The sequence below is a fragment of the Chlamydotis macqueenii genome, chromosome 3 (assembly GCF_036417535.1).
Source record: "Chlamydotis macqueenii isolate bChlMac1 chromosome 3, bChlMac1.mat, whole genome shotgun sequence".
Taxonomy (NCBI): domain Eukaryota; kingdom Metazoa; phylum Chordata; class Aves; order Otidiformes; family Otididae; genus Chlamydotis; species Chlamydotis macqueenii.
In genome coordinates, this window is record NC_141558.1 from 107,322,954 (window position 1) to 107,347,672 (window position 24,719).

Sequence of the window (24,719 nt, forward strand, 5' to 3'; positions counted from 1 at the left end):
CTCCAGCCAGACACACAAGACGTTCAGATCAGGTAAGGTACTCTTGTCACGACAGATCAAGAAGGCTGTTTCTCGCTGATGTGGAAGTACACACTAAAGTGGCTTTGGTAGAAAATGCCATGTAAAGCCTTATAATTTAATCTACTGCTGCCCAAATCCCGAGGTTTCCCTCCATCCTTCATGTTGTATCCCCACCAGGATCAGTCCACATAACTTACACTTATTTACCATCCGGCAAAGATGACTACAAGTACATCTACTGGAACTAATTTAGTAAGTCAGACCAGTATTCTTGTGCAAAACTTTTTATTAAAAAGAGAAAGGGTTCTCTGCAACAAAAGGTAGGCACAACACTAATCATAAAATTTAACTTTTCAAAGATTGCAACAGACCAGATGTGAAATTTAGATTGCCACACAGCCAACACATCTGTCAATTGTGGCCTCTTAACTATATAAAAACCCACTTTTCTGTTGAGAGATGTTAGCGGCACATTATATCAAGGTAAGTTTTAACATGCAGCATCCATTATAAAGCTGTAAATAATCCAAAATATTGTTACTAAAATGCCAGGATTCCTACAGAACCTTTCCCATTTGACAGCTTTAACAGTTTTCATTTCCAGTTCTCATAAACTAACAAAAAGTTATGTTCCCCATAATATATAAAAAACTCAGCTTAAAAAAAAACCCCATCTTTCTCTCAGGTGATCTAAAAAGAATTTCAAAGAACCCCATAGTCTGGCCTTAGAATTAATACTTGAAAAATATCTTTACAGGGGAAAAAATAATAATAATAATAAAAAGTCAGGGGTGTGCCTTTTCTTCACTTTGTATGCGTGTGTGTATTACGGACATCAGTTTACAGCAAATATCTTGCCCTAGTAACTGCCTTCCTGCTTACCAAAACCAAACAGGCACGGGGAAAGAAATGAGTTACCCAGCCTGGAGCATCAATAATGAGTGACAGTTGTAAGGTACCTTACATTTCTTCTGCAGTACCAGGACCAAGCTGTAGGCCTCTCCCCAACACACTGATTAACGGACTAATTAAGAACGAACCTGACATTTCCCAGTAGTTCGAGGTGATCAGTACTTCAGAGGGATACTGGAGTCGTTTCATGCAAAGAGTTGTCTGTTTACATAAATAGCCTCTGCATCAGTACCATATACTAGGCATGGTCCTAAAATATCTAAACTATTCACAGACAAAGTCTGATTTGGAATTAAGTTGGTGATTTCCATGCGGTCTTTGGTAGGATCGTTGCTCAGCCAGGCACTTATTACAGACTGGTTAGTGGTATTGTGGGAAAAATAGGCAGTACTTCTTCCTCCTGAAAGAAGGAGAGGGAAAGAAGTTCCAGTTTAGTTTATATAACCCCAGAATTTGGAGAAACACAGTAGGCATGAGACAGACATAGTAGGAATATAATTTTACATTTAAGTCATTTCTGAGATTAGTTAACAGACCTTGTCGTCTCTTTGGTACATGAAGGAAAAAAAAATAGCTTAAAAAAAAAAGGTCAAGTACTTTAAGTGATTACAGAAACCTCCTACCAGCTCTGTCCTCAGTTAAGACAAACAGGTCAGTACAGCTATGAACTCATCTCACTGAACAAACAGTGTAACAATCTACAGGTTTTCTCAGCTCCAGACTAAAACAAGGACAGACCTAAGAACAAAAGTCTGTTTATACAGTGTCTTGCTACATTTGCGGCATCAGCTTTGCTTTAATAACACTTATTCCCTACCATCCCTTCTCCCTACTTACTCTGTAGCAAGTGATGTATCTGGATCTGACTTTGAATTTTTTTCCCACATAACATTTAACATTTGAATTGAAGTCTCACAGTTTAAGAACTATCATTGAGCACAAAGTTAACAAGTGGCTAAAGTGGTGCTAAAAGGTTTGTATTTAATATAGTTAAAAACACGCAGCACGCAACTGAAATTGGTTATCCTATTGTTTCCTTATACCCAACTGAGTTTTGAATGACAACTTTGAGGCCAAAGGCAGCAGATGACATCTGAAAGTTCCTCCACTGTTTACAGTCTGCAGTGGCAAGCAATTAAGCAGTCTTTGCGACTAGAATATAAAAATAAATGTTTATATAAAGTCAGTATTGTATCTTTAATTAAAATCCTGCCACAACAGAAAGGGATCCAGTTTCATTCATTGAAAGTTCCAATTACGACCTTGAGTAGTAAATTCATAATTCCACTCTCCTATTAACACATCAATTATTTTGGTATTATAACATTTTGTATATCTCCCTCAGAGACTCAGATAGTAATGTGTTGTTTAGGCTGCTTTCATGTCTTTTCTATACACAGATTATTTTTAAGTGAACACGATTTATCTCTGAAATTCTAGATGTGCCCCTTCACCATTGGGCAGAGTACAGCAGGTTAAAACAACAAACAAAAAACACCAAAAAAACCCAAAAAACCAGCTCACAAAAAACCTCACAACTGTTCGCCTTGTTAAGTAGTTTTCCTGAAGTGCCATCAGGGCTTGCTTTCTCAGAAGAGAAAGTAGTTTTTAAATGTCTCTATTAGGATTGTCTTATTAATTGGGTCATGCAAGAACATGGCCTTTAATCATGTGGCAAACTAACAAATCCAGTGCAGATTGACTTCAAACATCCTTACCTTGATGAAGAAAAGATGGTTTTTCAGATACGTCTGTGGAAGTATCCCAATGCCAAAGAGAGCCATCTTCTGAACACGTAAACAAGTGATCAGGGTTGGAGGGATGGAAGTGAACTTCCCACACTGGAAATATCAAACCAAAAATCAAACAAAACCACTTCAGAACAAATACCAAGTACTTTGCGCCGTCCACTTTGGCTAGTATGATGAGGATGCACTTACAAGAACCCAGGCTTCCACCCATTCTTAGTTATTTACAGCAGTTTTTCCTCCCCAGGAGAGGGGAGTCGGGGGGAGAAAGCGAGACGCTATTTTGTTGCATTTTCAGTACTGTGAAAATTGTTAAAGGTTAAAATCTTATCTGAATTCAGGCATTCTGAATACTTTCTCATGCCATCCTCCCTACTATTAAGTTTAAATTTGTACACAGCATGCATTCCTTCCCAACACACATCATTATTTTGTGTCTAAATACCACAACTGTGGAAAAGATATTTAAGTCAGTAAAACTTAACATCTCCAGAAATATTTTTACTCCTTAAATATACTTGTGGCATCAAGCCAAGAAATTTTCAGCACAAAAGTAATTGCTATCTTGTTCATATAAAGTTACCAGGAAAGTGAGCTGTTTCAGCATTGTGGAGGCACCAAATGCATCTGTAGTATCTTCAGTTTCCCCTCCTTCCTCACGTTTTCAAGCTTGTTAGTAACTGCATTCTTGCTTTACTATACCTGCATACCACAGCATCAATTTCTGTGACTATTTATATACCTACCCTTCTGGAAACACAGCCATTGTGATTAAATGCATCTAATGACTCATTAAAGAACTGCTTACTAAGTCTAGTTTTATATAAAGAGTTGGCTTTTAGATAAGAACAGTCTCATATATAGGGAAGGAACAAACTGAAGCCACCTGGATGAAAACATTAAGTAGCAACTATGGGATTGTTTTCTATCGTTATCTATAACACCTGATTTTTTACAGAAATTAGGAAACTTTTCTAAAATGCCACCTTCTTCTCCTCCCTCCATTTCAGATACTTACTTTCCGCTTCATGAGCGTTTAGCAGGGACACAGGCATGGAACCCTGCCTGATGTCCCATATACTCAGCATCCCATCCTGGCCCCCTGTGGCCACAATATGCTGCTGATTGGGATGCCTGTCCACACAGTGCAGAGGAACTCTGTCACCCGTCCTGCAAAGGAGAAGAAAAAAAAAAAAAACACAACACAAAAACATGCATTTTTTTTATTCAGCTTCTATTTTCTCCTTCTTAATGGCTAGGAGCATTGAAGAAAAAGGTAATGGTACCAACTGTGGCTTCAATATTTGTAGCATCTGGTCACTATAGGCTGAAGCTGCATGACATCTACTGGAAATTAGAGGTATGGCAGTAACATGGAGCTACATTTGGATGAGCATCAGGTTCTGTGCCCTATGGTATACAGGCATCTACACGGTATCTGACAGCTTTACAGGAGTGAGAAAGCCTTCCATACAGATAATGCTCTGAGTATATGTACAATAATAAGGTTACTCAAAGGCCAAGTTGGACAGGGCCCTGAGCAACCTGATCTGCTTGGAGATGTCCCTGCTCACTGTCGGGGGGTTGAGCCAGGTGGCCTTCAAAGGTCCCTTCCAACTCAGACTGTTTTATGAAATTCATGTTATAATTACAGTTTCAACGTATACTAAGAGTTACAAAGGGAGACTGGGCATTAACAAAACCAGGTACCTAAACCACAGCCTGTTAACAGCAATGGGAATTATTCCACAGACAACAACAGGATTTGCATCTAACTCAGTTTGTTTTCTCACAGTACCTTATAAGGCACAAAGTTATCATTCAAATGCATCTCAAATGCCAGAAATTTTATATGAGGCCTGTGGAGAAAAACAGATGTAAAGTATATTTAATTAGGGAAAGAGTTTTGGGTTGACAGTGGGGGTTTTTGTTTGTTTGTTTTTCTCCTTAAAAAACAGCAAGTATACAGGTATAATAGTCCTTCAAGAGTTAAAATTATAAAACAGACCACCTAAATGCAATGCTCAGCCACAACAGTAATTCAGCCATTAAGCAGAGTCTGCTTTTGATTATTTAAATACCAAAGTCGTTAAAAACCTTAAAAAAAAAAATCATTTATTATCCCATTATCAAGAAAGTATCAGGAAAGATTTAAAACATTATATTGAATAGCACATGCTTCTCAGTGAATATGTAAAAAAATTTAAGGTCTTACAAAGAAAATATTTGAGATGGATCATTTCTTTGCTGTCTGAGGTCCCATATTTTTAACTGTCCAATTGAATTTACTGTCAAGATCTCAGTTGTGCGAAGGAAAGTCACTGCATGGAGCGTACTGCTGTCTGCATTGTCTGCAAGAGAGATGAGGAAATCATTCAGGTGAACCTATGGAATGCTAGTCTCCATGTAATTATGACAAAATAACTTTTTAGGAAACAGAACACAGCTGCTCAAACATGGTTATAACCTGTATGCATTTTCAGAGGCAGAGACAGACCAGTGTCATGTGAGTTTTCAGTCTTGCAAGGGTACCCTGTGAAAAAGGAGCCCTTGCTTCCTATATCAAACACTACTGAGACAAATCTGTAAGAAGCTATATTTAATTAGCTCCAGTGCTTACAGAACTACTTGTTGATCCATAAGATTTCTTTTTATAGTTCCTAAGAAGAGGAATCAGTCTAGCCAGGTCCATGGTTTTCGCAAGAGTTTTCTTTATATGCTCTGCATCTACAGACCAAAGGCAAGCAATGGAGCGTTTCATAATGCAGTTCTTTTGAACACAAGAAGCAGTAACTCTGGCTGAGAACATCAAGCAGTTGTATACAGAACCACTTAATTCACCAGCTTTCTTTAGACCTTTTCCAAGAACTGTCAATGTGATATCCATCCCTGTCCCTAAAGCCAAACAAGAATTATGCCGTGCTCATTAATCTTAATAACTAAATGGCAAAGCTCTTTTTCAGGTCCTTTTCTCCACTGCTTCTTTTGGTCACATTAGTTTGCAATGTCAAACACTTCACAGCATTGAGGTGAAACTTTTGAGGCTTTAAGAGAGAACATGGACACCACTTTCTTGTATTTTCATTCTGTTATATATAAACAGATTATGATGGGGTAACATTGCTAAGTCTGCTTTCACCTTAAGTATTTTAAAATTCTTTGTGTAAGCCCATACTGAAAATATAGGTGAATTTTTTGCTGCGTAAGATGGAAAGCTTTTCTGATATTGAGACAGACAAGCTACATTGATGCCCAGTTATAGATACTTGGAGTTTTCTTTTCTACCTACTCCTTAAATGAAAGCCAAGGGGAAGAAAAAAAACCAACACACCAAAACACCTTTAAAAAGAAATATTAAATTACTGAACACTGAAGTTCTAAAGGATTTAAAATTTTGTGACAGAATAAGTGATTTAGTAATGATACATCTTTATAGCTCCAGAAGACTTTTCCATAACTCCAAATATCTAACTTTGGAGATTTTTTCCTACCATGATTGACTATAAACATATCAACTTTGTATTACACTCTTAAATCCATTGAACAATAACAAAAATAGCAAGATACTCCTTTACAAATACTTTATGAGGTACAAGAGCTCTGTCTTCATGCTAAAATATGTTCAGGGAAGTGTCAAGATGCCATTGAACTGGGAACCAGTACAAAGCATTGCTTACACTATGGAACTCCATCCTGAAGAACTTGAAAGCATCATCCAAGATGTTCTCTCTCCCCTCTCCAACTTTAATTGTAAAACAATCTCCTGTCAATGAGTTTGTGCTAGTCCCTTCCACATAACTCCAGGTAAGCTACACTTATGAGGTCATAGGTATGATTGACTGATTGACTGTTTGTATTTTAACATTTCCCTTCCCATTTCCAAAGGGACTTAATTCACATGTGATTCCCTTAATGTTTAGGCACCAGCAAATCTCAATGCAAAGTCTTACTGCAGCGTAACACTGGCTGATGCTACCACTACAAAGCATTTTTACATAGTACTATCAAGTGAGCACTAAGAAAACTAACGACTTGCATCCTGCGCATTATTAAGCACCTGAGCGATTGCTCAGAGAAAAGTATAGATTTTGGTTGTGGACGCCTGCATCCTGTGAGTCAGCAAAACATTATATTCTATTAAACTTGTACCAGAACACTCTCTGTTAATCTGTGTAGAAGTAAAAATTTAAAAAGAAAATAATCCCTTTAAACTAGTTAATGTTCTCACTTCTCAAAGGGGAAGTTTGTTTTGTGTGCATGAAAAAAAAAAAGTATAGAAATGTTTCCTACAGGGATTCTGAAGGAGTTTCAGTAAAGGGCTGTATGCAATTAATAGGATTTATCTTGTGTGTGTATATACAGCCACGCACTCACAAGTACCCCCTCTAGAAATCCCAGAGCACTTCCTTCCTTAATTGGCTTATCACTGTGTGAATTCCTTCATCCGTTGGAGAAAGGACTTTGCTTGAGGAGAAACACAGGTGCTGCGTCAAGCTGAACTTTCAGGGAGAAAGTCCTGGTTTAATAGTGCTACTATCAAACGTGGCGTTACTGTCCTTTAAGTTATTTCTGCTTCTAAGTTTCATTTCCAATAGATGCTACAAACTTGTATTCTATGACCATGAGACTAGCATGATAGAAGAGTTGGGAATAAGCAAGTTTTGACAGTTTTCACAAACATCTTGCTCCATCACATAATCTATTACTCTAGGAAATACAGAGCCTTTTCACTAAGGGAGAAATGATCACTGTAAGCCATGATACCTGGCAGAAGAACAAGGTACAGGCAGTGGTTTCTCATTCTTAGTGTTTCTTTAGACACAGAGAAATAGATGGGTATGGACACCATGAGGGTTAATCTTAGCACAAATAGCAAACTGAAATGACCGTTTCACTGACCTCCACTTATGAGGAACTTGGGACACAATACTTCTTGAAATGTAACCATATTTCATGTATACTGTCATAGCATTTAACAATTCTAGATGAAACAGAAGCCTACAGAGAATGTTAGGCTTGAAACTTCTCCATGAGGTAAAAAAATAACTTGCAAATACTTGAATGAATATGGAAATACATCTAAAATACATTTCAAGTACCTAAGCAAACACATTCAACTTGGGAGTATTTAATTCAATTCTGAACTGATTTTTTTTTTTTCACATACCTATAGTTCTTACTGCATCCTTTTGATCAACTCTGAAGAGATTTATTCTACCATCTTCTCCAACAGTGACAATTTCTGAGTTGTTGCAGATGACTCCAGTACATGCTGCTCCACCACAAGCCGTGTCTTGATCCACATGGTAATGGGCTTTCTCCCACCGCTGGTTGGCAGATAACGTCTAAGTAGTAACCAGGCATGAAATTGTGCTGTTAGATAACGATTCTGATAGACCAGAGCTTCCAGAGTACTCACGAAACCACAAACAAGCTCCAGGAAAGCCACACTACCTCACAGGAATCAGAATCTCCTATACAAATAAGGAATAAATTTTCCTCAACTCTTGAGCACGCAACCCTTCAATGAAACGTTATTTCTTCTCCAAACTACTTTTTTTTCACGTGAGCTAGAAATCAGAATCTATTTATGAACTGTGAAATGCCTTTCACTAGAAATATCCCTTCAGTCTTTCCTCAGGCCAAAGGAAAAGAGCTGAAGTCTTTACAAAACGTAAGGTCAGATTTAGATTTTGATTGCAAGGAGTTTAGTTTACTTTAGGTACCACATCAAACTATTAACAGATGCTAGTCTTTATTGTGTCATTGTGACTATATTAAAAAGTCATTACGCATTTATTTTCAGTGATTTATAATCAAAGCAAAAGACTACAGAGTTTACATGTCTTCCCTCCCATGACATTGGTGAGAAGAAATACGAGTCATTTAGTTCAAGAATGCAAAAACTCTAATAAGGCAAGTACGAGTCCATTAATACCCACTTCTCCCAAACAATCTAACCTCTTAAACTATGTTTTCAGTGAATGGACTACTTGTTTACGGATACATACTAGCAGATACCCTAGTCTAACTGGGTCTGGAATCTAGTTTATGTAGTATGTATGCAAAATGCTTTTTTCTTTCCTTGTATCTATAAAGCCAAAAGCTTTTGCTAACACACTTCAAATCATTGATTTTGGTATGCAGATGTTTTTTACTCTGGTAGTTTTGAGAAAATTTATGCAGTGACCTGTATTACACAGAATAGCAGCTTAAAGCCAATGCAGGGTATTTACCTGGTTATTTTGATGATGACGGAATACAGTTACAGTTCCTGTTGATGAGGCAACCACAATTCTCTCTTGGTCCAAAAACTAAAAAAAAGATAATAAACGTGCTATTAGTTGATGTCAGTACCAAGATGATCATTTTTAGAGTAACCTAAATTATTGGTAGCTATAGTGGGAAAAAAAAAACCAAAGCCAACCAAACAAAAAAGACAAAAACCCACCAAACCCACAAACTGGTACTAGTTAGTTTTACCCTTCTTCTTCATATGAATTTCTTTGGTCACTCTCAGCATTTTGACAGCTATCACTTAATTTGTCTCAAGTGACAAGCCCTTAAAAAATATGGATCTGTTCATCCCAGCTATGTTACCTGCATGTCCATAACATCACCGTTGTGCCTGATATCACACAGCAGCTGAGGTTCTCCTTGATATTCACCACTGAGGCCCGCATTTCCAAGGTCTCCAACAGACCAAATGGAGATCCTGTTATCCTGTACGGAAATGACAGCACCAGCTTTTACTCGAAAATGCTTTTCAAAGTATCTAACAATAAGTCAGCCGAGATCTCACGGCCTTCTCGCTACCGCCGGGGAAAGCAATAGGCTGCAGACCACGCACCGCCCCGGAGGAAGCCGCCGCCGGCCGGGGGAAAGCACTCACCCGGCGGGATAACCCTGCCGAGCAGCGGGGACGGCCCCTGGCTTCCTCAGGGAGGCGAGCCAGGCAGAGTAAAGCGAACCCCGAGACGGGCGGCGCTCGCCGCAAGCCCCGGCCCCGCGAGAGGCGGCGGAGGCCGAGCGGACGAGGGGCTCTGCCGCCAGTCCCACGCCCCGGCGGAAAGGACGCGCCGCGCCCCCGTGCCAGCCAGCCCGCCCACTACCTCGTTGTCCCAGGAGCCGGTGGCGAAGACGTCGGGGGTCTGGAGGGCGGCGGCTGGCAGGGGCCGCCAGCGCGCCTTGCTGATCTTCTGCGACACGAACTTGGCGCACACGTCCTCCATGGCCGCCCCCGCCGCGCGCCGGCTCCCGCCGCTGCCGCCCGCCCCGCGGCGCGCCTGCCGATTGGCTGCGGCGCGACGGCGAGCGTGGAGGGACAAGCTTGAGGCGCGGCGGCCAGCGTGAGCGCACCCGGGCGGGCCGGGGCTGGCCATGGCGGACCCTGCTCTGCGAACCAAGCGCACGCCGGCTGCCGGCATTTCCCGAGATTTATCGATTTTCTGCTGCCTTTCCCTCCCTCCCCCGCCCCACAAAGCGGCCGCTGACAGCTCTCTGAGGGTCGGTCAGGTGCAGTGACCGGCATTAGCAGCGGTGGCTTGGTCAAACTTTCACCTCTGCCATTGCGGTTTGCCTGCCAGCTTTTTACTACACAGCGTTCATTATTTCCTCATCGAGTCTGTTGTGCCACTTTGTAACCCTTCAGACGCGATACCAAATCATTCCGTATGCTTTATGGATCATTTGAACTTCAATTGTAAGGAACTTTCTTTTTTTTCCCTCCATAATTACGTTCAGCAGAATCCAACCCCCAACGTGCTGAGCAGGCTGGGTGCTGTTGCAGCCTGCCACGCCGCAAGCCTTAAACCGGCTTTGTTGTGCGCCGCGGTGCCATCGTTTCTGTGCCGCAGCCAATACCTCTGCCGTCCTGTATTACGCTGCTGCGTTAATCCTGCGAGTCACTGTCAACTCCAAGGGTATTTTCCGCTAACTCTCATAACGCTGGTGAGTAGGCAGCCTCAGAAGACAGCTACAGACCTGACAGCTAAAAGTGGAAGAGATAACACTTTGGGATTACTGAGATGTTTTATTAGGCAAATATTTTTGTTGGTTACTTTGTGATTTCTGTGTGTATTTTTTTTCTCTTGTGCTCTTGGATGGTTTCTTTCTTTGCTCAGGAAGGCTTGTTCAAAAGCATTTGGGAAGTATTAACGGGAGTAGGTTGCACACAGAGGCTTATTTTCATTAAGAGGGAAAGAAGGATCACAGTTTTTCTTCCCTGTCTTACACTTTTTAAAAGAAAATGTTGGCAGCATGTTATGTGAAGGAGGTGAGAGCTGTGATGGACTTACGGCTGCTCTGTAAACCCTTAAATGTTTTTGATTGCTGTGAAAGATGTGTCCTGTGCCAGCACATTGTTTCGGTGTAATAGATTTAAATTAACAAATAAAAGGAGGAAACAAACATCAGGAGAAAATATGCCTCATCAAATATTTCTGAGGTTGTCAAAAAGGATGATAAGTCTAGATGAAGCTGACTCTGGGCATTGGGTCCAAACAGATTAGCTAAGATAACAAGGAGGATCTATGGATTATCCTTAAATGTGGTTAAAGCTAGGAGTGTGAGTGAAAGGGAAGAAGACGGAAAGCATGCCTCTCTCTCTGCCAGAGGTTAGGGGGCCTGGGAATGAAGGCATTTACTAGATCAGGGGATGTCCTAGGGCAGGATAAAGCTAACTCTGAACCCTGTTTGCTTATAATCTGCTTTCCTCCAATTACCATTCAACAATATTTTAAGAAAGTTATTTGGATGCCGTATTTACTGCTGGTCATAACTCCTGGACTCGTGCCCAGTTCTGTCTCTTGGACAAGCGCAGTTGCTCTGCACGGTACTGCAGAGCAGATTTAAGAGCAGAGTGCCAGGGCTCTGGGTGCGTTCATAAGCTTTACTTGCCCTCACCTGGGGCTCCCACTCGGGCTGGGGCACCCACTCCTGGCCTGAGCTGTGTTGCAGGAGGGCCTGTGCCCAGCCATGTCCCTGACCTGGTGACTGGCTTGACTTGGGGCCTGACTTGTCGCTTTGCTTTTGCTCGACAGCAAAACCATTACTGCCTTTCCAGCCCTGCTCTGCTTGCCTTGCTCAGAGACCGGGGGATGGTGCCCTGCTTGTGTGGCATTGTCAGCCCTGGCTCCAGGCTCACCTTCTCTCACAGATGGGTCCCAGTCCTGCTGCTCCCTAGCACAGACAGTCACTGATGTGCCTTGGTCCTTCTCACCTCCTCTTTGAGTGCAGGGGTGAAAAAAGAGGGATGCCGAGTTCAAAATAATGTGAACTTCCAAAATGGAAATACAAAATGAAGGTACACACCAAACCGGCTTGAGATTACAGGGAAATAAATGAGATGAAGGAGCGTGATTAAGTTAAAAACAGAATGGAGGCAGGGAGAGGAGCAACTGTAGGTGTAGAGGCAGTTAGTGTGAGGTTTGGGACATAACTGCGGAAACGTTCAGCAGGAATATTTCACAAGGAAATTTCTGCTGGTGGTATGTATATGCAGAAGTAGATGGGATCAGACAGTGACGACCAACTTTTCATAAGCTTTTAAATTCAAAGAATAAAAAAAAATCGAATGGGTTCATGAGGTGGGAGGGAAGGGATAAAGCAGAAATAGCAGCATGGAGGGGTTTATATTTAAATGTATGTAAGTACTGCTAAGGGATGGAGATGTGGGTGAATGTGTGGAAAAGGAGAGAGATACGACATGTGCTTAAAATTAGTGGGATCTCCATGTCAGAACAATTAAGTGCTGGTTCACTCTGGCTGCTGGCATTCCCGTGCCTCTTCCCTAATTGGGCTGTCCATGCACCAGCTCCCTGGAGAGCCTAGGGAGATGGCTGTACCTGTGGAAGATGAAGGTGCCTGCAACTGACAGTGGGCATCCAGGGACCAAGGTTCTCACGATGGTTCAGACAAGTGAGGGGGAAGAGGATACAGGAATGCTGAGTGTCTGAGCAGATGGAGAGGTTCCACGTGAATGGTGATGGCCAGAAAACATATATTTTAAGATTTCTGCTTGTCTTTTACTCTAGTGTAGAAGGTCTATGTTCCTTTTAGTTTTATCTTAATAGATGTGCTCTTACTAAGTTTAAAAAATTGTCTCAAATGGCCTGGAGTTATACAGCAGAAAGTGCTAGGGACCCTCACCTTTGTTTACTGCACAAATGGGTGCATCCCCGCTGCTATTGGTGCATGTTAGTTTCTCAGGGCCCTTTGAGGAAACTTGGCTTGTCTGAAAGCTCCTGGAAATTTGCAGAGCCAAATGCTGTTTCCTTCACACATGGCTGGTATCCGTCCAAGACACCCCAGATATCGCTTAGGAAGGCTCAGACTTATGTTCTTGTCATTCTCTGAATAGTCACGCCAAGAGATGGACAACAGGTACATTCAGTCCAAAAGCACCTGGGCAAGCCTGCAAGTTCCTAGGAGATAAAGGTGGGCTCCTTCTCTGTGCTCCGTGACAAGCTTAACCCTAACTCAAGCTGGTCCTGGTAAGCAGCGTCAGATCTTATCTAAATGGCTTCTCTTCTGTTTCTGGTCTCCCAAGGGGGTAAGTATCCCTGGAATGCTTTTAAACATGGGCCAGCTAGTTGCTTGCCAACAGCCTCTCTATGTGAAAGCAATGCAGTTTGCTTGTGTCTGACAACAGTAAATGTCTTTTGCATTTAAAACAATGAAGTATTTTTGTGTGTGCATTTTTACAATGTCTGTCTGTTCTCTGTATTTGCTGCCCTTTGGGAATTCCTCTAACTCCATGGCTTCTTTCCTTCTCTCCCAGCCCACTGGATGTAACAGGGAAACCTTTTATATTCTGGGGCAGGCTGGGAATCTCTCTCAGACTGTAGAGTGGTTGCCAGATCATGCTTAGAAGAAGTTAGATGGAGAATACAGAATGAAGCAGTGGATCTGACCCCAGGATTAAAAAAAAAAAAAAACAAACGAGAAAGATCTGGGAATTCTATGGATGGGACCTGCTGTATGCATTGGGCAACTGCCAATTTGCCCTGGATGGACTGCTAGCCAGAAAAGCAGGTTGCCATCTTCACCTCTTTTTCTTCTCCTGAACCAGCAATGATGGGATGGAGCGTATGTGTTGTGTGGAACCAGAAGGGGCTTATCCCTCCCAGGATGAGTTCTGCAGACAACTATGTTATCGGTGTCTCCTATGGTGGTATGTTAGGCAGTGTCCTTGTATCAGGAATGCTCTTAAGAAACAATATAACATTTGAATTTCTGTCTGCTGGATGATACCTTGTTTTCTCTGATGTTATACAACGTACTATTGATAGGGCCTATCTATTCATAGTTATGTGTCACTATTTTCATGTTTTGAAAGAAAAGAACTGAAAATCGTGCTGTCTGGTACCAAGCAGATGACATACCTGCGCTGCTGAGCCTGGTTCAGAGGGGAACCGCTGGAAAAGAGCCGTCCCGGGCGTGTGGAAGCTGGTTCACAGGGACCAGAAGAGGGCACAAACGCAGAAGTCACAGCACGGACAGTAGGTTCCCCGAAAATGTCTGCAAGAATGTAATTTGCTTTCCTTTAGAAACAGTAATAATAGGGGGCAAAATGAATCACCGAGGAGTGTCGGCGTACCCAGGAATATGACCGCAGGAAAGGAATTCTGTGGTTTTCTGCGTTGTGCTACAGGCTGTGAGAGGAACCGGAGGCGCTACTTTTCCCCAAAGATTGCTACTTCATCGTGTGCCTTACGCTGGAACAGAGCAAAGGCCACATCAGAAGCATCAGTTCGGCATTTATTAAATTCCGACTTACTGGTTTTATGACGGCGACACCTTTTTAAAGGAATTTTAATTTGTTGCTTTCTCCTACGACAGACAGCATCGCACTGCCAACAGACCGTTGGTCCTCTGGCAGCCTTTAGCCACATGTGCAGGTGCCCATCCTCATAACCCACCCCCCCGCGCCCCCATTTTTGGTGCAGTTTTCCAGGCGCCCCGTCGCACCTGCCCTCCCCCGACACCGACCCCCCGCCTCGGGGGCCGCTCCCGCGCCGCCAGCTCGCCAATGGCAGCCTCCGACACGTAGGCCTGGCCCGCGCGGGCTAGCCGCGACCAATAGGCGAGCCCCATGCAAAACGCCGCGCCGCGGGACGGCGATCGTTGGCTCCGTAGCGAGGGCGGCGGGGCGCGCGCGGGGCCGCTGCTAGGGGGCTGGCGGCGCCGCCGTGACCGGCGGGTGGGGGCCGGGGCATGCAGCTCCTTTCAGGGGTGGAGTGCGGAGTACCGACGTGCCATTCAGCTAACTCATTTACTAACGGAGCTCCTAAGCTCACAAACCGGCGCCCACAGGCCCGGCCCGACGCGAGAGGGGGGGTCCGCGGCCCCTGCAACCAAACCCGCGAACCGGCGGCAGCCGCTGAGCCCGCGCGAGGGCCGCCGGAGCAGCGGGGCGGGAGGGGACGGGCCCTTGACGGCGGTTGCAGAGCGACCCCACCCCCGCCACCCGCACGCGGGGAATCTCCCCACGCGCGCGCCCCCGGGGGCGACGGGCGCGCATGCGCGGTGGCCAGCGCGGGACCGGCGTAGCGGCGGCGACGGCGCCGGCCGGAGAATGTCGGGCGCGCGGGGCGGTGGGCGCGTGGCCCCTCCCCCCGGCGGGCGCGCGGCAGCGGGCGGGGGGGGAGGAGGAGGAGGCGGTGGCGGCGGCGAGGAGGCGGCGCCTGTGTCGGCGCTGGAGGTTGTGTCCTTCCTGGGGAAGCTGCTGTGCGCAGTCGCGGCGCTGAAGGCGGCTCTGTACCTGCTCCGCAGGGTCTGTCTGGCGATGGCCTGGAAGTCGGGAGGCGCCAGCCACTCCGAGCTCATCCACAACCTCCGCAGTGAGTCCCGGGGCGGGGCAGCCTCTCGCCTCAGCCGCCGTGTTGGCCGTTACCGGCCGCATGCGCTTCGCCGTCCCGCGGCGCGCGCGCCCCTCGCCGCCAACTGTCAAGGAGCGGCGCTGGCGGGGGGAGGAGGAGAAGGCGGCGCCCGGCCGGGGGTGGAGGGGTGGGGGGGCCAGTGTGTGTCTGGGTGTTCGTCCCTGTCCCTCCCGGGAGGGCGCGGCGAGCCCCGCCGAAGTCCCGCAGCCGGGCGAAGGGCGGCGGCCGCTGGCGCAGGGCGGGCTGCGGTTGCGGGAGGAGATGCGGCGGGAGGGGCGGTGCCGATGGCGGTCCCGGAGGGGAAGCGCTGCGCGGCGGCTGTGGCTGCTGTCAGCCCGCCGCCTCCACCTCCCCCCTCACCCTCCCCTCTCCGGCCCCGTTCCCGCCGCCTCGTCCCCGCCTGCTCGTAACCCTCTTGTGCGACCCGAGGCGGGGCCGCGGCGGCGGCTTCGGAGCGCCCGTGATCCTCCGCACGCAGCGGGCTCGGCGCCCCCCTGGCTCCGCTCCCGCCGCCTGTGCCGGGTCAGCAGGGCCGCCGGGCGGTGGGGAGCGGCGGCGTCCCGAGGCCGCTCGCAGGGCGGGCGGGCAGGGGAAGTGGTGCCTTCGGTCCTTCAGGCCCCGGCTAAACGTAGTGGGAGCTACCCGCGTTTGGGAAAAGGCGCCGAAGAGGCCGAAGTTGTTTTTTGTCGGATGAAAGGGGCGTGTGGCAGCAGTCCACGCGTGAGGTCCGAAAATGCTCGGTTTTGGCCCCCGTCCCGAGTCGCTCCTTTCGAAAAGGTGGGCCAGGGCCGCTGGGAGAGGAGGGGAGCTGCCGAGGTTACGGACTCACGCTGTCGCCGAGCTTTCCGGCGGCTGCCCGGGACTTTGCGTTCCTCATCCTTACTGAAGGCTTGTACGGGCCCCGTGCTGCGTGTGGAAAGTGTGGGGCGAGTGCTCTTCACCGATGTATTTCAGCGCAAGTCTGCAGGGTCATTTACATGTGATCCAGGCTGAGAGGACAGGGTGGTAACACCTTCTGTTTTTCATATTAGCCTTGGATTAGTCTGTATTAGATACACTTGTACTGCCTCTTTTATTTACCCCGGTCTCTCCCTTCCTCTCCTCAAGTCCATGTCCTAGACATAAAAGGATGTAGGTTTGGAGTCTGTATTATGACAGTTGTCTCCTATTTTAGTGATGCTGCAAGACCATGGACAACTTCACCTGTTTGGCCTCCTCAATGTTTTGGAGGCAGAGGAGAATCATCCTTGTTGTTTTCTGTGGGCTGCTTGTGTTAGCAGAGCCTCTGATCTTGTGGTTTTTTCCAGCGTTTTCTTTTGCTACTCTTTTGAGAACTCTTTCGCCCAGTAGAGCAATGTATGCTGAAGTGATGTTCAGTTTCACTGAAAAAACTGCCTTTTTAACAAATAGATAATAGTTTCTCTAGTTATGAGAGTTGCAGTGCATTTTTACATTTTGGTTTTTTTTTTGTTTTTTTTTTTTTTTGTTTTTTGCAACTGTAAGGGCTAGAAATACTGTTTTAGTGAAATTCTGTTCCCTTACGCAGCAGGGGAAAACTTTCTGTCATAAAAATGAATGTCAAGCTCCAAAATATATTTTTAAAAGTTATTATTGCCACAATTGTCTATGCCTCTGAGAACTTGAAGGCAAAACTGATTTCTTTGTTGAAGAAAACAATGACAGTGTTTTTCAACACATGGAAACTGTTTAGAGCTTTGCAAATAATAATAAAGCTAAAAACCATTATAGTTTGTATGCGGCAATAACAGCTTGTATAGGAAGAAGAAGGTAAACTAGAAGTGAAATCTCAAAATATACAGTGATAGTAATTACTTGGAAAATTACAGTCTGTAGCCCCCCCCTCCTCTCCCCCCCTGTTTTGCATGTGTATCCCAAAATATTTTGAGGGATGTTAAATGGTGGATTGGGAATAAAATGTTGCAGAGGCACAGAGGCTTTTGATCTTGCAGCAAGATTGTGATGTTGACCTCAGTTGACTCCAGTGATGGCAGGGCTTTATCAGTGCAGAGCAGTTGCACCATATGGACCGTAACTTTTTAAAGTGTTCTGAAGGTAAGATGATACCTTGTTGCTAAAGTTGGGAACCAGTTTAGAAGAAAGTACTGTTTTATATGATATCTAATTCTCTCAGAAGTGTTTTTTTACAAACTTAAAATCATTGGTTAGAGAAAGACTAAAACATTCTAGAGAATTCCTTTTGAGTAGTAGATCCCTCAGTGTATGTAACTTTTTCTCTAAAAACAGCTAAGCAGCATAGCATTTCTAGCATTTTTACGCTAGAAGTAGGAATGCAAGGCAGATGAGGTTAATTTGATGTTGTCTAAGTGTTTGTGTGTAACTTAGTAACTGAGTGTGTAATTTAGTGTGTAATTTGCATAACTTAAAATGAAGGGAATAATGCAGGTTGTAGGGACACATTATGTTTTTTTTTCCGCAGCAAAGCCTGGTTGAGAGGTTCTTGCTTCTGCCCTTACGCCACAAGTCTTCTCTTTACTGTGCTTATAGAACTGCTTGTGATGAGGCTGTGTTGCAAGACTGGGTCACTTTCTTATTACTCCCCTTGCGAAACATTGAGGTTTAAACTCCCCAGTATCTGTAAGCTGTTGTATTATTGTGGTTAGAGAAGTAGTGAACTTTGTTATGGGTATAAATGGGCTGGGGAGAATGGGAACTTCTTAAACTTGTTTTGCTTCCAAATAAAAACATCAATGGAAAACTTCTATAGGCTCCGTATTATTTTCCTTTAAAACAACTATAAAGATTATCATAAGTTGGTATTGACTGTTACTAACGCTTCTATTTTGTGGCAATAAAGTGTTCTAGTTTCATGAGACTATTAACATATGCTCATTGCTCATGTCACTGTTGCCTTAGCTATAGAATTAACTTTTGTGTAATGGTGATGATCATTGAGTTAGAGCAGTGGTAAGTACTTTTGTGTATTTGGATGCAGATTTAGGCAAGTATTCTTCACAAGCCTTATCTTTGCTTTCATGTCTTAAAAGGAGCAAAGTAATGAAGAGGGCCCTGTAGCTCTGAGTATTTTTCAGTACATACTTGATTGTATGTAGAGACACGTGACTGAAGAACGTTGCGTGACTTTGTTTTGTTATTCTGGTTTTTAGCTGCTTGTTGCATTGCAGACATGTTCTTGCGTTGTTCAATTGAGGCACCATAGTTGGACAATTTGTGACATGTACAAAATAAACCTGCTTAAAATGCGCTTTCTCTTCACAACAAAAATGCTGTCCTTGAATGTGCTGTTTCCATGAGGTGTTCAGCCTCTTTGTTTTCCAGTGATTCTCGAAACTACTTCTCATTTTAAAAAAATTTTTTTTTTCCTCTCTGTTTGATTCTTCTAGCATGAGAGCTATTTAATAAATCATTTTTTACCTTTACAGGGTAATTATTTGAATCTTCACTTCTTCCTAACTGAAAATAGTTGAACACATGTTTTCAAACTTGAGCAAACTTTTCCCCTAAAAATATTTAAATAAAGATCTTTCAGCAGATGACACTTCTAAGAAACTATCTGAATGTAGGTTACTGCAGGGTTAGGAATCATGCTAAACTTAGAAATAATTGACTGTATTTTAATACATAACTGTGACTGGAGTTTCTTTTTGTTGTGAATCTACCCTATAGGGATGCTGAGGAAACAGGAAAAGACTGATGACTTGCTGTTATCTTGCTTGGTTGATGATCTTTGGATTCCAATTCTGTATCTCTTTTTTTCCCCTCTCTTTATCTTCAGTTTTCCCTTTTTCTCCCATCTCACTATTGGGTCATTTTAATCTCCTTCTGTCTTTCATATTTGGGCTCTTGCCAAGTCCTGTTACTTTACATGCCAACATCTTGGAAATCAGCTTTTCTTCCCCACCTGCAGAACTGAAAAATTGGTCCTTGTCCAATTCACAGTCCATCAAAGTTAATTAAGTTTCCTTATCACACCTCTCTTTCTCTCCTCCAGTCAATATGGTATGCTGCCATATGACAATCTTTCTTTGCTTATTTCTATGATCATGTTGTGTCAATGGTGTTATAACCACATATATGTGCTTTTGAATCCACGTTTCCAGATGAATTAACTTGACTGTGGCTAAAGTGCTGCATAATGTTGTTAACCATCTGTGGGCTTGTTTCCTGCTACGCTGTTTTTTTCTCTTCCTCATCTAATAAACTTGTATCACAAAAGTCAGCAACTGTAACTTAGGAGATACTTACTACAATTCCATAGAATTTTGTTCCTCACTTAAGACCAGGTTCCTAATTTTTCATTCTGTTTGGAATCAGTATGTATTCCAATATTGTCAGACTTTGAGGATTCTATTCTTAGACATGCTAAAGATATTTCTCTGAGTGTTTTATTATTTAGATGTTAAATAATTAAAATAACATCTTGGCAAGTTTCATCATGGTGAAGGCTTCTCTACAATGAATCTGCACCTTTGTTGCAGGTTTCTTATTGCTGAGGACAAACCTCTGGGAACTGCCATGAATGTGAAGGCATTGAATATGGCATTGGTAAGCCTAAGCTAGGTTCAGCATGGACTAAACATTGCATTTCCTTTTTTTTTTCCCCTGCCATGTCACCTTCCTTGGTTTATCCAAATCTTTTCTACACCTGGCTAATTTTGCTCAAGGAAGAGTAATGTAACTTGGGTGAACACGAAGAAGGGAAATAGCAATGGAAAATTAGACCAATAGAAAACACTTACCCCAAGTTTAATACCTCCACTGTACAAGCAGTTATTCACTAAACACACTTTCCTTCAACAGATACATGTTGTATTGAGGCTTGAGTGACTAAGCATTGTAAATCATGGCTGGACTGTGAAATGCTTGAAAATTGAACTTTTTTGTTTTTAATGAAAAATTAACACATCTACTGATATGTTAGTCTAAGAATATCTAAAATTTAAGAAATATAGTTAATATCTCAGATGGCATAGAGTTGAAGTCTATGATATTGTTTTTTGGAGCATTGAGCTTTTTTATTATTTTGTTATCAAGTAATTAGAGTAATTGCCTAAAAGGGTTGCCACAAGACTTTTTTTTTATTAGTAATTATTTGTTAGTGATTTGCCCGTGTCAGTGAAATGTTTTGAAGGAATTTCTACATCTTTGACCCAAGAGAGAGACCTTCAAGTAAATCAAGACAACTTAACATTCCAGAAAATTAGAAATGTTAACAGAAAGAAAAAATAACTTTGAAAACACCAGTCACATTTTATCTGTGTGTGAATTAGGATTGCATTCTTAACTGGTTCTCTGTGGTTGGCATTTTTTTTTCCCCTTAATGCTAGACAAGGTGTTGTCTAACAAGGTGTAATGTTACAAACATACCTATTCTTTCTTATAGCAATCCCGAAATTCAGTACAAGCAACTGCATGTCTCATCCAGGAGAAAGTGCAAGCATGTTTTTGGCTGCTTATTTATATCACAAGACTTTATAAACATTTTTAAATTCAAATGACTATTTAGTTCTTTTGCTTCACTGAAGATTAGGGTTTTTTTTTTTTTTGCCTCTGGTTGGGTTTAATGGCATAATACTATTTTTTCTGATAGTGTGAAGCTGCCAAATATCCCGTAGTAAAATGGAAATAATTTTGCAAATCTGTCTCTTATAGGTGATTACCTTTGCTTGTGGGCATGTTAAAAAGAAGGAATCTCATATGTTTTAGTTACAATGCGACTCCAAGCTTTTCTTTTAATGCTACTGTTTCTTTCATCCTGATGTAGTACTCACAGCTATTGGTAAGCTTGGAAAGAAATGCATAATGTTCGTGTTCTTTTCAGTCATTGTTTCTGTGAATATAATACCTCAGTCATGTTTGTTAATGTTATGATAACACTTTTTTTAAGTAAAAAATTTTTCTTAAGATTCTTGCAAGATGATGTTCATTTTATAAATGCTTTTAATTTTTATTTAAATTACCAAATTTGGGGGAAAAAATGGAAGAAATTCTTTCAGAGCTTGAGACCAGTACATTTTTGGAATGACATCTCTCTTGGACTGGTTGACTTGTGAGTTATGCTTTACTGCATAGTCAGAGTACTGCAACATTGGACTTGAGCACAAAATAGTTCTAAATGCTTGCACTGATGAAATCTGAAAGAGATATTTAGACAAATGTAACTTTAGAAATTCTTCCTTATTTCTGGTAGTATGACAGCTTTGTGTCCTTTTGTCCTAAGAGTTGGAGTAATGTTTTGATGATCTTTTGATCTTCCTCAGCTTTTGCATACTGCTAGTGCCTGTTCTAATGAAACCACCTTCATAATAACCAACTGTTCATGTGGTCTGGCTGATGGTCTTGACAGCATTGGCTTTTCTGAAAACAGATCATCCATGGGTTGTATGGAACCTGCTCAGTGAGGTGCAGGATGTGCAGCATCTGCCTTTCTTTAAAGATCTGCTAAAGCTATTGAAATAGCCTCAAGCCTTACTCTGAGGGGAGCTGCTTATCTGTCTGTCCTGTCCAGCTAGGTTTGTCTTAACAACTAAAACCTGTTGCAGAGGTTGTTGATGGTTTTTGCCACTTTGTATTGAACTCTTCAGTTTTGACATTCCATGTGATTTGTAAGTGAAGTTCAGCCCTCTCAAATGTAAAGGGATCAAGGTGTGTTCAGAGGCAAAGTCTCCCTCATCTGCACACAGGCGTTAAATTTTGTTGGAAAGTGCAGTTCTATGTACTTGCAGGCCAAACTCAACCCTAAAGTCACTTTCTTCTTTCACGTACTCCCAAGAGTTTCCTCATTCAGCTGCAGACACAGATTAAGACAAAATCAACGTAACCGTTTCAATAAATATGAGTACATTATGGACAGCTTTTGTGATAAAGATGTGCACTGCAGGGCTATGAGCAGAGGACTAGCATACCTTTGTCCACCCCCAGAGAAGAAAATGGTTAATACCAACTCTGCAACGTTGGCCTGCAGGAAGAGGAAGCAATACAGCTGTGGTTAAATAGGTCTAAATCAGTTATCTGCAGATTTTCAGATCAGTGAAAATGAATAGAGCGCTCTTATCCATTATACCAAAATGGACAGGCTGTTTTTGAAGGTGATCATTATTAAATACGGAAGGAGTACTCCTATAAAATAGAAGTGAAATTTTGGAAGGTAAATTTCTATTTAACTGAATCTTGAGACAGTATACTAGTATGTTGTGTGGAACCTAGCTTTTGGTTCCCATATGGTTTTACCTTTGCATGTTTTGAGGACCATTTAGATGCTAATTTAATATTAAAAAAAATTTTTTAATTTCTACCTCTTGGGGATTTTCATGGAGTTTGATCATTGTGTTTAATTTCTGGACTGTAAGTGAGTTCTGATAGGCCCTTACTTTCCTCTTTCTTTCTGTCATCATGTCTCTGAACGACGGACTCTCAACTGATTCCTTCCAGTTAGCAGTATGCAGCATTCTGTTTGAATAATGTATTATTGTGAATCTAAATCATAGTGATAACAGACATGCAGCTGAATGTTTGAGGCAGATATTTTTAAATTATCAGCAAAGCACAAGAGGCTTGTATGTATGAGCAGTTTAAAAAACACTTGTTTGCAAACACCTACTTTTAGTTTCTTTAGCACAAAGAGCTTTGTGTGTTTTGGTGTCAAGTGTCCTTTATTGGATCTTGGAATGCTGATCCATCAGTTCCTGTTAAAAGTGCTTTTTTTTGTGTTAATGGTTTACAATGAAATCTTCCTATGCTTGTTACTTAAATAAAATTCTATTAACTGAATTACTTTCTTTCCCATTTTTTAACTTCCTCTCCCCACACAAAAAGACCACAACCATAAAAAAACTGCTTAAAACCAACCAACTTCGCATTGCTTGAAAATCAAGATGTGTTTCTGTTCCAGCTCACTTTCCTCTTGAAAATGCTAGCTGTTTTGTGTGGGTCAGACTGAAACATCAGGAAACTGTTATTTGTCACTGAAGTAATTTTAATCTAGTTGATTTCATCTGTGTAATATAGACCTGTACAGTGCTTTGCATCATGCTTTGAGACCTCATTATATTTTAAAAACACCACTGTTTTATTGGAAAGTCATCTCCACTCTCTCTACTTCATCTCAGTGAAGTACTGTCTAGTGGTTGTGGAGGAAGTAATCTGGGGAGAAACTGAGCTACGTGGATGCTGAAATAGTCCCACAGTAAATGTTTTTGGGATCTGCATGAGCATTTTGTCTATGTAAAGCCTGCAACAGGAGGTGTTTGAGTAGGTGTTTATAGTTTGTATAGTAAGCTTGTGTGCTGGATTTCATCATGTGGTGATGAGACTTCCTTTTTCTGATCTGGAAGCTAGTGTTGGTGTAAATGTCATCTGCTAGTATTTTATGGTTTGGTTGGAAACTTCTTTGATGAACAGTTAGGATACCGTCAGTGATGTAGGCAGTTATTCAAAAGATAAGCACTTCAGTATTTGTTGCTAAATAAAAAGTTAGGTTGTTTACTTGTTGCAAGTCTATGGTGTCTTTTCAGACTTTAGCTCTTTTTTTCCTTGCTCTAACAGCCAACTGCCCAGTTTCCCAGGTTACATTCAACAGTGGTATATTTCCACCTTCAAATCCAAGGACTGCTCTGTGAGCTCTTTTCCTGTTTTCATGGTGTTATTTGTGGAAAAGAAGCAGACCAGTGTGAGTTTTCAAAACATGCTCCAATTATGTCAAGCTGTCATTGCCACAGCCTCTGCACAGAGTAGTAACTCTTGAACTCTACAGGCCATGCTCCACTCTTAGGTGGTTACTTTTTGCCTTCAGCCCTTTGAAGCTTAGGAGTTATGCTGATAAAGCCCTAATAAATAGGGTTTACTTTTGATTCTAAGCTGTAAGCTAGTGTGTTTGTGTATTAGCTTTCACTTGCAAACACTTTATAATTTAATATCTGATTTGTTGGCTGGTTATCAGAGTCTTGAAACCCAGCATTCTTCTCAAGGAAAGTCTTCTGTGCACATTATAATTGGAAAGGATAATCAACCTATGTATATTTAATTGTGAATTATTTTCCTGCAATATATAGCTTCCTTTTAAGATTTAGAAAATATTTTGCATTGGCATTTTGTTAATAACTTACTGTTGATTGTCTTGGTTTTTTCGGTGCTTAGAGATGGCATGAAATCAGAGCGT

The 24,719-nt window shown here is 42.5% G+C and overlaps 2 protein-coding genes across 3 annotated transcripts in view; one reads left to right on the forward strand and one right to left on the reverse strand.

The window, feature by feature from the left end:
• Window positions 1-289: 289 nt before the first annotated feature.
• NUP43 (nucleoporin 43) lies at window positions 290-9,936 on the reverse strand. Its single transcript, XM_086744258.1, has 8 exons — window positions 9,794-9,936; window positions 9,282-9,404; window positions 8,918-8,995; window positions 7,849-8,026; window positions 4,897-5,032; window positions 3,700-3,851; window positions 2,652-2,774; window positions 290-1,333 (listed from the first exon to the last, which is right to left on the reverse strand). The coding sequence occupies exons 1-8, from the start codon at window positions 9,911-9,913 to the stop codon at window positions 1,119-1,121; spliced, it is 1,125 nt and encodes a 374-aa protein (XP_086600384.1). The 5' UTR covers window positions 9,914-9,936; the 3' UTR covers window positions 290-1,118.
• A 5,322-nt stretch (window positions 9,937-15,258) lies between these two features.
• The window catches only part of PCMT1 (protein-L-isoaspartate (D-aspartate) O-methyltransferase), a 35,276-nt gene continuing 25,815 nt past the window's right edge, over window positions 15,259-24,719 (forward strand). For both annotated transcript variants that reach the window (XM_086743329.1, XM_086743328.1), the window contains exon 1: window positions 15,259-15,523. In XM_086743329.1, the coding sequence (XP_086599455.1) occupies window positions 15,259-15,523 (265 nt within the window). The remainder of the gene's footprint in view (window positions 15,524-24,719) is intronic.